This window comes from Balaenoptera ricei, chromosome 13, assembly GCF_028023285.1.
Source record: "Balaenoptera ricei isolate mBalRic1 chromosome 13, mBalRic1.hap2, whole genome shotgun sequence".
In the NCBI taxonomy this organism is placed as follows: Eukaryota; Metazoa; Chordata; class Mammalia; order Artiodactyla; family Balaenopteridae; genus Balaenoptera; species Balaenoptera ricei.
This window is the reverse complement of record NC_082651.1, coordinates 67,253,845-67,267,767: the sequence shown is the minus strand read 5'-3', so window position 1 is coordinate 67,267,767 and position 13,923 is coordinate 67,253,845. Positions and strand designations below refer to the sequence as shown.

General features: G+C 44.3%; 1 protein-coding gene across 3 annotated transcripts in view; it reads right to left on the bottom strand.

Moving 5' to 3' along the window:
* THADA (THADA armadillo repeat containing) overlaps positions 1–13,923 on the bottom strand; it is a 318,133-nt gene that overhangs the window by 76,650 nt on the left and 227,560 nt on the right. For all 3 annotated transcript variants that reach the window (XM_059943471.1, XM_059943473.1, XM_059943474.1), the window contains one exon: positions 616–710. In XM_059943471.1, coding sequence (XP_059799454.1) covers positions 616–710 — 95 coding nt within the window. The remainder of the gene's footprint in view (positions 1–615; positions 711–13,923) is intronic.

Genomic DNA, 13,923 nt, shown 5'->3' with positions numbered 1-13,923 from the left:
ACTCATGTACAGCACTTCCTGAGGCCTCTTATATAAACACATCAAAACATTTTTTTATTTGGAGCTGCCCCTCTCCCTTTTAAGAAAACCACTTTGTGAATCATGATGAAAATAGAACAATTGCATGTGGATCTGGGGCCCATATCAGGAAACATACATGACACCAAGGAACACGTATAAAGTCAGAGCTCAAGGTAGCGAGGGGTGGATTTGAGACTGAGTCTCAAATATCCAGGCTCCAGCATCAAATGAGTCCACTCGGTTATCTCCACAAACTGGAACAGAATGAACTCTGAGTTATTAAAAATGACGACCTTTCAAAGAAAATGCATGAAATAGGAAAGAGCCAAGGTCTCAGAAATACAGAGGGTATCTGAGTAGAGTCCAGACTCTTCCCTGAATGACCAAATAGAAAACAAACTTGCAACTAAACAAGGACAAGTTTCCTTGGGAAGCTTCTATGAGGAAACCGTATGACACTATGTTTAATTTTGATATGTGGTTAGTCCTGCAAAAGTAGAAGGTGGGGGAGTGCATGGTAGAGCCGCTCAAAACCCTACCTGCATTTCAAAGACCTGTAATCATTCCAAAATATGATATAAATATGACTCATACCTGGCTGGTTGTCTTTTGAGGGTTTGTCAAAACAGCAAGTCAACAGGAAGAGAATATCAATATACACAGCTCTGGTCACCAAACATGGATTTTGCCTAGAAAGGTAAAGAACAGAAAATAAATTGATATTTTCTCTCTCTGAGGCCTGAGTCACAGAAAAGAGAAAATGGGTATTTTCTACCAGCCACGTCATGAGGCTTAGAGAGTGCTAACGAATGCTAAAAATAATGGACAGTCACCAATGGTGAGAACACAAGAGCAAGTCAAGTGAGACAATGAAATCCTACCGCATATGGTGGAGGTTGGGGCTGTGAGTGTACGAAACAGAGAAAACTCTATGCTCTGGCTCCAAAGAAAATTAACTGAAAACAGACGACAACCAATATCTGATCCCACTTATTTGGAAACAAGGGGGTGGGGGGAATATGACACCATTTTCTGTTATCTTCCTCTGAACTGGACAAATTTAGGGGGAAAATCATTGGTTATGAATATCACTGATTTAACATTTCGGAGAAGGAGAATTGCACTCACATATGATAAACCATATTTACGGACTTAAAATAACCAGCTGAAAAAACAAACACGCGAAAAGCATTAACAAACGCTGCAACAGACATTCCTTTCCCGATAAATGAGATTTTTTTCTTCTTTCAATAAATGGAGCAGCTCTTTTTTACGCTTTGAACCACACGCTGGAAAAAGTAAGTGGGCTCCGATTTAGGGGGTCTAGATAAAAAAGAATGAAGACCTTCTTTTGAGTACAGCACTGAAAGTCCCCGGCTCTGAGCCTCAGTTCATATTGACCATGAAAAGGGCCCAAACCTCCTTGGTGCACTAAGAACTCAGTGCAAGCAGGAGAAACAGTAGGGACAGATCTGGGTTTGAATGCTGGCTTTGCCACTTAGTATCTCTGTAACCTGAATCAGATTCCTGACGTGTACAACTGACACCCTAATCACCTCACGGTGAGTCACTGTGAGCACTGATGTGGTGCATTCCCTGACCTGCTTCCCTGCCTCCCACCTAAGATGAGGGAAGGGCACAAGTTCTGGCTAGTATATTTCCATCTGGCTTGATGCCTGAATCCATCCTTCTCATTCCCTGTAAATTAACAGTTTTACCACTTCCCTAAAGTTTATTCACACTCTGTCCTGAACAGAGTATCCCCATATCCTAGGGATACGCATGATTTGCATGGAAAGCAAATCAGATACTTTTAAGTTAAAACTGTCTTGTTTCAAGTTCTCCCCATTGTTGACCTGCCTCACTTCTGTCTCACTGACTTGCTTCACCTACAGTATCTGCTTGCTCCCCGACATAACTACTAGTTTACGTGGATACCTCACATTTGGCCTAATTTCATACCTACACCTGGCTATTTTTAAAAATTAGTTTTAAAAACCAGGTAACACATGCCCATGGTATAAAAATAATTCAAACAGTACAAAAGGGTATGCAGTAAAAATAAAGTTCCTTTTCCATGCCCCCACCATCTACCCACATGTTCTATCCCCTGAGGCAACCGCTATTACAACTTTGTACAGTATACCCTGCCAGACACATTCTATTCATTTACAAGCATCTATCTATAGCTACCCACTTGTTTATTTTTATATAAGTAGTGGTTTACTACATACTAAGTTCTGAGTATTACTTTTATTCCCACTAATATATTTTAGATATATCATTCTATTAAAAACAGAGATTTGCCTTATTTGTTAAATAGTTGTGAACTGCTCCATTTCATGGATGTATGTTATCGGTCTTTTCCTTATTGATTTGTAGGAGCTCTTTGCATATTAAGGAAATCTGCCCTTTGTCACATGTGTTGCAAATATGTTTTTGTAGTTTATCATCTGTCTTTTAACTTTATTCATAATATTTTTTTGCAATTCAAAAATGTTTAGTTTTATGCAGTCAAATATATTAATATTTTTATCTATGCCTTCTGGATTTTATGTCATGCTAACAGTCTAACCCTTCTCCAAGATAAATATAGATATATATTTTTTAATTTTCCCATATTTTCTTCTAGTACTTTATAGTTCCTTTTTTCGTTCTTGTTAACACTTTGATCTATTTGGAATTCCCCCTCCCCAAATGTTACCCCTATTTTTGTCTCTATCCAATTTTCCCCAGGTCAGTCCATAACTTGACCTGTGAAGTTGAAAAGCCCACAGTCTATGAAAACTTCTGTAATGATATTTCCAGTTCTGGCATTTCCACTGCTTAACAGGTGGGATATCCTCCCTTCCTCCCAAAGAAACGGTCACTCAAGAAAGCAAGCAAGAAAACCTAATGCCAGGGGTTAATGAATTATCAGACATGAAGCACAGGGCTGAATAATAAATGGTCTGCAGATACCAGGTGGAAGGCCTCCTGAGCATCCAGCTTTGAGCTAGGTGCTGGGAAGAGATGCACATGAAATGATTTCTGACCTCGGAGAGTCTTGTCTCATTATGGAGACAGAAATAAAGACAAACTTCGGGACAGGATGTAAGGAGTTAAGGGAAAGAACATATTAGGGTGGACTGGAGACATGGAAATGGGTTTATGAAGATGTAATTCCAACTGGACTGTGAACGATGGGAAGAATTTAGATAGACAAAGTTGACAAGGAAGGGGATTTTGAGAGGGGGCAATAGATGTAGGAAGAAATGAGTTTGGCTTGTCCAGGGACCTGGAGAGACCAGCCTGGGAAGACAGAGAATGTATCGAGAAGGTGGAAACAAGAGTGAGGCAAGCCAGGCTTTCAGGAGATGGGATACTCCGTGCTAACTGGTGCTCCCTGGTGTGCTCCTTGCTCCATTTGGCCTCAGAGAGTCATACCTTCTCACCCTAGATGTTTTTCTGCTGGTGAAGCCATACGGAACCATAAAGGGAAGTTTTTGGGAAACTGGTTTGACTTTCAAGTCTGGAGGAACTCAGGGGCCTCCCTTCCTACCCCTGACCCTACAGGGTTTCAAGCCTACTTTCCATGAGATTTTTAGCTAGGTTAATATATATTTTTAAATTTCTAAATGAATAGGGAGGAAAGGCTGGCAATCTTTAAAGCCCCCGGCCAGGCTGAAGTGTTCTGCGTCTTCTCTTGACCTGGCACAGGCTGCCGACCTTGCAGGCCTCCTGGGACACCGCAGGGACCACTCTGACTGCTCCCATAACTGTGAGGCTCTAGGCCAAGTCTAACGTAGTCTAACGAGATCACGGGAGGCTCCCTCAAAGGCTGCTGCTCTTGATTCCAGGAAACAGAGAGGATCCGGGGCTACAAGGGAGTCCATCCATGGCTTCTCCTTCGAGACTGACTCAGAGAGAAATTCTGGCCTGGAGTCCACTGTTCGAGGCTCCACCCTCGAGGACAGCCTCAGCCTCAGCCTCAGAACACTGCTGTCTGGAATCAGAGTTGGGCTTCACTCTGAACTGGCTTCTAAGTCAGGAAAATAATTTTTTTTTTCTCTTTCTTTTTCTCTCCCTCTTACTTGATGTTTGTTCTGACTTGGAAATGGTACAGTGTGAGTTCAGGGTGAGCCAGAGGTTTGTTCTCGGTCTGTCAAGCCACTTTGATGATGGGAATAAAATCCTGGGAAAGAGCAAGCCAGCTGGACAGGAAACCAAGCCACAGGGTTTTGGTGGGTTTGGGGATTTTTTTCTTCCCCCAAATGGAAAAATCCTGGCATGGGGCATGGTATAATAAAGATTTAGAGTGTTCGAAAAAAGTCAGGAGTGGTCAGGGTCTAACAGATGGGCTGAAAAACAGCCTAACAGTGGTTTTAGAAGGAGTAGCAGGAATCAGGTACTACGAGGACTAAGTTTACATATACAAAATGAAATGAAGGGCTTGTTAAAATTCTTTCTTCCACTCTTTTTATCATTTGTCCCTTGACAAACACCCACCTGAGAACCTGATCTCTGAACTTCATTAAACCTCCTGCCCTCTCTCCTGGAAGTTGGGAGAGGCAGAAGGCAGGGCAGAGACAGAAAGGCTTCCCAGACTCATCCACAATGGTCCTAGTGTCTAGAGGACAGCAGGAGCTCTTGGGAAGTCTGTGATAAATTATTCACTTCTCCAGTCCCTTCCGGAATCCCAGTGGCTGCAGAGCTTTTTAACTGCAGCCCATTCATTCAGAAAACATTTACTAAGAGGAAACTGAGAGCCAGGAATAGTGTCAGGGTATGGAAATATGAAGATGAAATGATTCAGTGACAGTCACTGCCCTCAAGGAACTTAGAGTCCTGAATAGTGTTTTTCAAACTGTAGGTTATGACCCAGTTTGTTAGTTATGAAATAAACTAGTAGGTGGTGACCAGCATAAGAGAAAGAAACGAAGGAAGAGGAAGGGGGGGAGATGGAGGAGGAAGGAGAGAGCTAGCTAGGGAAGGGAAGGAGGGAGAGATGAGGAAAATATAATCCCAGTACACCAAAGTAGTAAGGGTAAGCATCATTCCCTTAAGTTGTTTGTTATACACAGGATTTCTATAAAATCCTTGCCCAGAAAGAATTTTTAATAAATTATCTTTGATATGACATAAATAATTTACAAAATGTAATAATTTTAAGTAAAAATATTGATTGATTTAGCCTAACTCTTTTCTTTTTCTTTTCCAGGTTATAAGTCACCCTCTATTATACTGAATGGTATCAGTGGGGTATGCTTGATATCCAAAATGATGGTGGATATGTTGAACGCTAACATTCCCAAAATTAAATACTCTAATAAATCTTGAGTAAATTCCCTGTCTGTTGCATTTTTTTTTTGCAGACTGTTCATATGTTACATAGACAGTAAAATATCAAACTATACAAGATTTCATAGGTGTATGTGTGTATATATGTATATATATGTGTATATACACACACACACACACACACAGAGTACAAAGTCATCTGTAAAATGTATTTCTTGTTGTGAATGGCTGTCAGAAAACCTTGAAAGCCACTAGTTTAGTGACAGAAACACACAACCAATCATATGGTATGATGGGTGCCCAAAGGAGGAGTTGACAGAGTGAAAATTAAGGATGGGGAAGGGGGAAATGCCTAGGTGAGTCCAGAAGTGCCTTGGCAAAGCTGGAGGATGAGGAGGAGTCTGGGAGACAGACTGTGGACAGAATGACCCCAGCAGAGGAAGCACCATGTCCAAAGATGACAGCATGTGACATGTTTGAAGAATAACAAGAAGTGCAAAGGGGATGTGGAAGGGGAGGGACAGCAGGAAACGACAGCGGATGGGTGACATGCCCCAAATGGGAGTGCTGAGGAGTGACCTTTAAGAGCTCCAAAAGCTCCAAAGGGTTGAACCCTAGTGGGACCCCATCGATCCAAGCCATGCTGGAAGGCTGGGATCCCTGCTCATTAGCATGAAGCCTTGGTGGGTTTCCTGGAAGAAACAGTTCACTTTGGACATACAAAACTCTTCCAGAAGAATTCACTGCCATACTCAGTGGGCTGAAAACAGCTGTTCTGGCTTTAGGCTGCTAGCGTTTGTTAAGGTCTCTAAGTCCCGAGACCATATCTGGACTTCAACAGAGTCAGGGTCTAAGGTCACTCCAGTCTCCAGGGAATTACTCCCGCAGAATCCTGATTAGACTTATGGCTTAACTTTATTAATCTAGAAACCTTTACTAAGCACCATGGGGGATATCCTACTTGGAACAGAAATGGAAGGAGGGGATAAGGTTCTGGCCTTGAAGAGCTTATGGTTGCACGCACGTGCGTGTGTGTGTGTGGTGGTGGTGGGGGTATGTGGAGAAAAACAAAACACACAAAAAAAAAGTTTTAGAGAATGTCATGGAGGAGGGGTCTGGAGACATGGAAGGATTTGGCTAGTGAATGGAAAGAAGGAATTCCAGGCAGGAGAGTTCACTGGAGCAAAGATACAAAGCTGGGAACGTGCTTGCCACATGCCGGGAAGAATGAAGACCAGAAAATCAAATAGGTGCAGCTGGCCAGCTTGATGGCTTAGAATGACTCGGGGTCGTGAGTCCTGGCAGGGCCCCATCACAGCCTATTGTGGGCTCCTCCTCTAATCTGGGCTCCTACGTGGGCTCACTCCTACACAGGTCACTTCTGGTCTCCACCGCAGTGAGTACAAAGCACGAGCAGCCTCTCACCGTGGAGCCAGCAGTGGAGTTAATGAAGCAATATCCCGGGGACCACCACCGGGCCTGAAATAGGCTGGAAAGAAAAAAACCAGAAAAAAGAGAGGGAAAGTAGGTGAGAAGGCAGGTGAGAAGTGGGGCCGGGGGTTGGGGGAGAAGAGAAGAGTAGAGAGAGCGGAAAAGTAGTAGAAGAGGGAGGAGGGAAATAGTCTCTAACATGTTCCCACACCCTGCCACGGTCCCCCACTGGACACGTGTCCAGCCACACCGTGTCCTGTATTTAAAACTCACTTCAAAGCCTGTCCTCTAGGAAACCTTCCCTGACTAGCCATTACAGAACAGCCTCTGAGGACAATCTGAATGGCTGACCTGATGGGATATTTTTTTGACCTTCCTCTGGTCTCCCAGAGATCCCGCTGGCCATCTTTGCAATCCTCGGCAGTTTGAGACTCTGCGACGAGGGTAGCCGTCTGCAGACCAGACGCCGCCTCTCCCTACATTTGGTTTTAAAAGGAAGAGCTGCTGTGGTTAGGAGGCAGGAGGTACTTCTCTGATGCAGGCTACATTAAGTCATATAAATGTGGAAGTGTAAATTCAATAAAAAGAACCCCTCTCTCCCTTCTGACTTCCATTTTCACCACAGCCCCCAGCCAAGCAACCATCATACGGCATTCCTGGAGAAACAATAAGGGATTTGTTTAAACCAAGATGCCAAACGGTCATGAATTGCAGAGTATATATTTTTAAACAAGTTATTTTCCCCCGCTGTAACATCCAGAATTCAGATCTGCATGAGGGGCCAGCTGGCAGCAGCACGCAGGCCCTGACTGGACTGCTCGTTTACCTTGCCCTCCCCTGGGGGAGGGGAGGCGGGTGACGGCAGAGCTGCTTTTTTATGGTTATGTTCCAACTTCCATCCAGCCATTCTTGGTCTGGAGCTTTGCAAGTGTTTATACTCACACCCACATGTATAAGCTGCCCCAGAGCCCTCCTACTTGGATCTTCCTTTTAAAGTGAAGCCATCTTCGTGCCCTGCTCTGGTGGTTGACCAATTCGTAAGGAATTCTTACCAAGTCGTCATGCACAGAGCAAGAGACCATGAGCTGTGAGTCTGTCCAGAAAGGGACCAAATGTCCCACCATGTGCTACAGAGCACATGGGGCCGCCCCTGGAAAGGCTGCTTTTGTCCCTGGGGGATGGAATCTGTGAAAACAGAGGGCCATAACCACTTTACCAAGGTTCTGGGTCGGCACTCCGCAAAGGCCCAGGCAGTCTGCACGAGGCCCTGGGGCACTTCTTAGGTCAAGGTCGAAGCCACAGCCACCTCTGCTTCCCTGGGAGTGCCGCTGCTCAAGAGGAACCCCACAAGCTCAATGCCAAGGCTTTGCCTTTCCCTCCATGAAAGCTCACCTGCCTTTTCAGAGGACCCCCAGGGAGCCTCCCACACCCCCAGAGGCCCTCATATTTTTCCATCTTTCTCTTAGGCATCTTTTTCTCATTAATGTACTAACACTCAAGTTATGTGTACAGAATGAGGAAAAAGAGACCTTGTGTGGGGCTTGGGATTTGTTCAAAGCCTGAAGAAACCGTTTTAGAGGGTGTATGTTTTTTATTCCTTTTATGAGAGATGCATGTTTCCCCCCTTCTGTGACTTGTTTAAAAGTAAAGTTTAATATGCTGCCAGAGAAACTGCTGGTTAATAACTTAATAAGCAATGTGCTAGGAATTATGGGAGAAAAGTATTATCCAAGAAAACTTTTATTGTACAGTTTGGGGCTTGGAGGATATATAGCTTCGGTTATTATATAAAATGCTAACAGAAGTCCCCTTTCTTTCCAACCTTACTTTCTCCCTAGAATTATTAAAAAAGGATATATTAAGTGAGGTGAACGAACACTTCTAGAAGCTGCGTGAGAAGTCTGCATGTAGATCACAGGTGAGAATTTCTAACAGTACAGTCAGAACTCTGCTAATGTGAACTTGGCAAAGCACACACTTGGAAATTAGCCTTGGCAATAATAAGAATATCAACGGCATTTTATTAAAAGTTTTATCTTCGAAAAATATTTTATCTTTAAAAGATTCTTAAGAGAGAAGAAAAATAGGCATTATTATTCCCATTTTTATAAATCAACAAAGTAGCTCATATAGCTCAAGTGACCTATCCAAGATCGGGGCAAAACCCAAGAATAGAACCAAGGTTTTCTAGACAAATTGTACCCGTGTGTCCCACACACAATCAGATGAAAAGTGAGACCCTGTGCCAAACAGTTAGGGTATTTCGGTTTGCAGCCACGCACTCTGGTGCTGTGTCCTGGTCACCAGTGTGGTGAAGAGCAAGGCCCTGAGCACAGCTGTTTCAACATGGCCGATGATGCAGACAAAGACTTCATTATCTGACAATAAATATTCCCTATATTTGCTGAGCTCTTTTGTACCTGCGTACCCATTACTCACCATGTCCTTCCTCACCCTCACCTATTTCACATTTTGGAGCTTCCAACTTTACAGATAAAAACTGAAGCCCAAAGAAGTTCGAGGCCACACACCACTGGTTAGTAGTTGAGCAGGTGTCAGAACCCAGACCTACTACCCGTGAGCGTACCCTGCCTCCCTCAACCTCAGGGAGGTGCGTTCACAGCTAGAGGTTTTTCCACTCACCCAGTGCCTCTCCAAGTGACCCTCCCTGTGGTCACCCAGGAACACAGGGCCTTTGGGCTGGTGAGGGTCCCTTCCGGCTCAAGGGGGAATAAGCTCCTGAGCGTGCGTGGGAAGCTATATCCAGAGGCCTGCAGGCCAGTCCAGTCGCTGAGGAAGCCTGGGCATCCCTGGCAGCTGAGGGGAAGGACGACAATGAGGCTTCGGAGGGTCTCTCTCAAATCCGCTCCCGTGGCCCATTCACGTGAGACCTGCCCACGTGCCCCACAAGCCTTCCTAGGGTCAGCCCAACGCTGGCCGCACAGGACAAACGCACCAAGGCTAAGTCAGCTCAGTATGAGGACAGAGAAGCAGGAAGCCAAGTGAGGCCTCAAGAAGTGCTCCCGCCAGGTTTGTGTGCTGCCTGAAAGCCTGCCCCCAAGTTACTGACTTAAGGCACTGCCTCCAGAAGATCACTACTGAAAAACAGTTGTATTACCCAGGAGAATTAACTTATTTACACATTAGCACTTGGTAACATGTGAGCGTGATTTGTTGGTCATGTCAAGTGGCAGTCAGCCAGCTGAGAGTGGCTTTCTGAGGAAAGGGGATCTAGAATAGCAAAGTTTTGATGGCAATAAGGTCTAGTGCATGGTGCCCTATCCAAGGAGGGCAGCTCAAGGGCCTGGGGTTGTGGTGTTTTCTATGAGGATGATCAGGCTGCAGCAGAGGAAGCAAGAGAATCAAGAGGCAGAAAACAAATTTGCTATTTATTGAACACATCCCTAATTTGGGCTATCTTTGGAGCCAGACACATCTGTCAAGTAGGAAGAAGTCACTTGCCCCCTTGTGTCTATTTTCCTATCTACAGATAGTGGTTTGGATTAGATCCCTGTTTTGAAATAGGGAGTCAGGGTGCTCTTTGGAGTCCCTTTTGGGGCTCCCAAAGGCTGAGAAGCTATGTGGGTGGGCCTCCAGGCCCCCATCTCAACTTGTAACGTATCTGCCATCTCTATTATCTTGAACATCTTGAACTTCCACTTAAGCTTCTGTTTGAAGAAAGGATTCCACTGGATTAGATGATCTCTAAATTCCCTTTCCTGCTATAAACGCTGTGGTTCTACGGTCTTCTTAGCAATGTTGAACAGACAATAGCCATGAAGTCTACAATGCACACAAGCAGCATCTCTATTCCCATCACTAGCTGCCCAGGCAGGCAACAGGGGCTTCCAAGTGCCAGACAGAGCTGGTGGACTGCTACTAGGGAGCTTTTGTTAACCTCCTGGAGGGGCTGGAGATTTTGTCGATCACTGAGAGAGTCTGGAAAGATTTAACACACCCCTCAGTGTATCTCATGAGCATGGAGACAGCAGCCTATTTACCAGTGTAAGCCTGAGCTTACTGACTTCCTCTTAACTCTTGGATCAGATCCAAATTCCTCTGGCTGACATTTAAGGCCTGCCACAACTGGTCTCTTATCAAATCTTGCACTGCTCTCCAAACACACCATGTCTTCTTCAGCTCTAATCCCCCACTGGCCCACATGCAAATGCCTTCTCCAACAGTGTGCCACTGTACATGCTGTCCACCATCTTGATATGCTCTTTTCCCACCACTTTTGGCGTTTCCAAATCACACCCATGCTCTAAGACCCTGCTCAAATACCTAACTCCCCTAGAAAGCCTTCCCTGGCTATCCCAGTCCACATTCTTTTTTGAATTCTTATAATTATTATATGTACTACAGAGTTAGAATTCTACGTGAATGTCATTGTTGGTTGTTTCACATGGATAAGCTCTTTTCAACCAGACTGGATCATAGCTAAACTCTGACAATAATAGAGACTTAATTATATATGCCTAGGTGGTCCCCACGATGCTGAGCACTGTACTAAGATTCCTTCCTTTGTACTTGGGCAATGAGACCTTCACAACTTACTTAGCAACATAGGCTCTATACCAGTATAACTTCACTCATTCTCCAAACTATGAAAATTAACCTTATCTAACAATTAAATCTCACCTAGTCTTTAAAGACTTCTCCCTTCTCCAAGACATCCTTGACATTCCAACCCCCACTAGCTGGCTCCTGTGATACAGTCTGATCTCATTCCAGCATTTACTAAATTCTTACTTGTTTACAGTTACTTAAATCCACACCTGTCTTATTCACTTGGTTTTTGAAATAGGGACAATATCATTCATCTCTATATTCCCCACTGTGCCTATGACACTGCTTTGTACTGTTTGTGAATCTGAATTGGCTTGGATTCATTGGGAATGGCTCAGTGAAGGTAACCAGGGTGTTGATTTACCCAAAAGATGAAGCATGTCACATGCTAAGGAAAAAAAAAATAACCCACTATATTAGAGTTTTACATAATACTGTGAAAATGTGTTGAGGCCATTTAAAGCCTGCATCCCTTGCAAGCCGGGCAATGACAACACTGCCCAAATCTTCCAACAACAATACCCCGGGAAGCCAACAGCTACAAGTGGAGCAAGACAGATATGTCTGAGCCCTTTATCAAACTAATTACTACCTCTAGGTTAGGTCTGCAGATTTCTATATTTAAATGTAGAAAGTTGGGGGTTGAATTCTTGATGTGCAGTTGCATAAACAAACTATCTTTATTTCTCACTGCAATATGAAGAAGCTTTGATCTTGGGTAACTTATTCAAAGGCACAGTTTAATATACTGATCATTTCTGACTGCTTTTACCTGACTAGTTTCCATAAGCTTAGTCTGTCAACAAGAAGTATATCCTATATTCTCAAGCTTCACTTCTTAAACAGCTTATTCTTTTAAGACGTGACATATTTTTAAAAAGGAGTATCTAATGAAGAAACTGTTTGGCACCTTGTCCATTGCTTTGGGTTGAAATGTGCTAACTTAATGTCTCTCTCTGTTTTTAAAAATACAAACAGGATCTCATCCCGAGATATCATGACCTTGAACATTCCTGAGAAGTCTGAAAGGGAAGTGAACAAATGTCAACAAGCTTGGGTCTAAAATACACCAACTTCATTTCTCTCATCATTCAAATATGTGTGAGGCTCAAAGAGACTTTGAATAGGCTGAGCTGGGGGATTAAAGAGGGGTCCTGATGAGACTCTCCCTCCCCAGTAAAATCTGGGGGTTGAAAGAGAAGCAATTAAAAAGGGGGCAGGGGAGTACTGGGGAAACTTTTATTTTGAAAAAAAAAAAAAAAAAAAGAGAGCTTAGAAGAAACAAACCAAAAGCAAACCCAACCCCCAGTAGTGCCTGGAAACTTGCTATGTAAGTAACCATCCCTGTTAAGGCTTGCTTCCCTTAAAGTTTTGGCAGGGACCACAAATGATAGCCTTAAAATGCCACATGATCATCTGAATATTTTAACAACCCATCTCGACTGGATTCATTTCAGCAGCATGGGAATGAAACGCAACCTGCAGCTGTGGCAAAGGGCTGGGGCCCCTCGGAGCAGTTGTGAAAGAAGGACCTCTTGCCTGGGGAGAGGACTGGTCCAGAAGGCACGAGGGATTTGGGAAGGGCTAAGGGACAGTGGGAAAATGGAATCAGACCTAAATCCCAGGATTTCTGCCTGGGAAGTGTAGTCTCTCGTGTGAATAAATCTGGTGGTTAGAAAATAACTGCTGTCTTCAGCTGTAAAGCAAAACAGAACCCTAAACCAGAACTTTTGCAGCTAGCCACAGAACCCCCTGTGGCAGAACTGGGATTGCCACACAAAAGCCAGCCCTAGCTTTGTCTCTATAATCATATTTTCCTTATGTATTTAAATAACAGGCCTTCCAGGTTCACACCACCTCAGCTCAGTGGGGACCAGTAAGAAGTAGAGAAAATGGGGAGAGCACATGAGAGTATGGCTAACGGGGTGGACAGGGAAGGAAGTACTAGGGAGATGGAGGAGCACATGGAGGAGTGACAAGGGGGTGTCAGCAGCACTGATGGGGAAGCTGTATAGGGAAGTGGATGGATCATACAGCTAATACTTTTTGCAAATAAGAATTAACTTGGGGTAACAAATCATTAGGTCCAGCACGAAGAGGAGGTCTTCAACAAACATAAGCTCCCTCCATCATCTCTTCCCTCCATCAGCACTGTTTTATTCAAAAATTTACTTCCCAAGGTTGATTTCCTAGTAACCTTGGGACCTGTTCTTGTATTCTTGAGAGCCTGTTTTTCTCACCAGAATATCAGACTGTTATTTTTCAAAATGATAAATATTCACTGCATGCCAGCAAAGCCTGGGTCCTACCCCAGGCACTGAGTCCACTGGGATGGCTGCCCGGACAAGGGAGTGTGGACTTTCCATAGAGAGCACTGGGGCCATGCGGTTCCCCTTGGTGCAGGTCATCCCAGGTGGATGGAGAAAGAATTCTGGGCTGACCCTTTCAGGAGCCTCACCCTCTCCCGTGGCTCCAAGCTCCAGACACAAGCCCTGAGAATGAGGGTGTGAATGTGGGAGTATTTCAAAGGGCGGGGTGGAGCTGGGTGCTCACAGGGGCCGACTTGCTGACCCTTGGCCCTCAAATACTGTCTCAGAACCAGCAGCATCGGAATCACCTTGA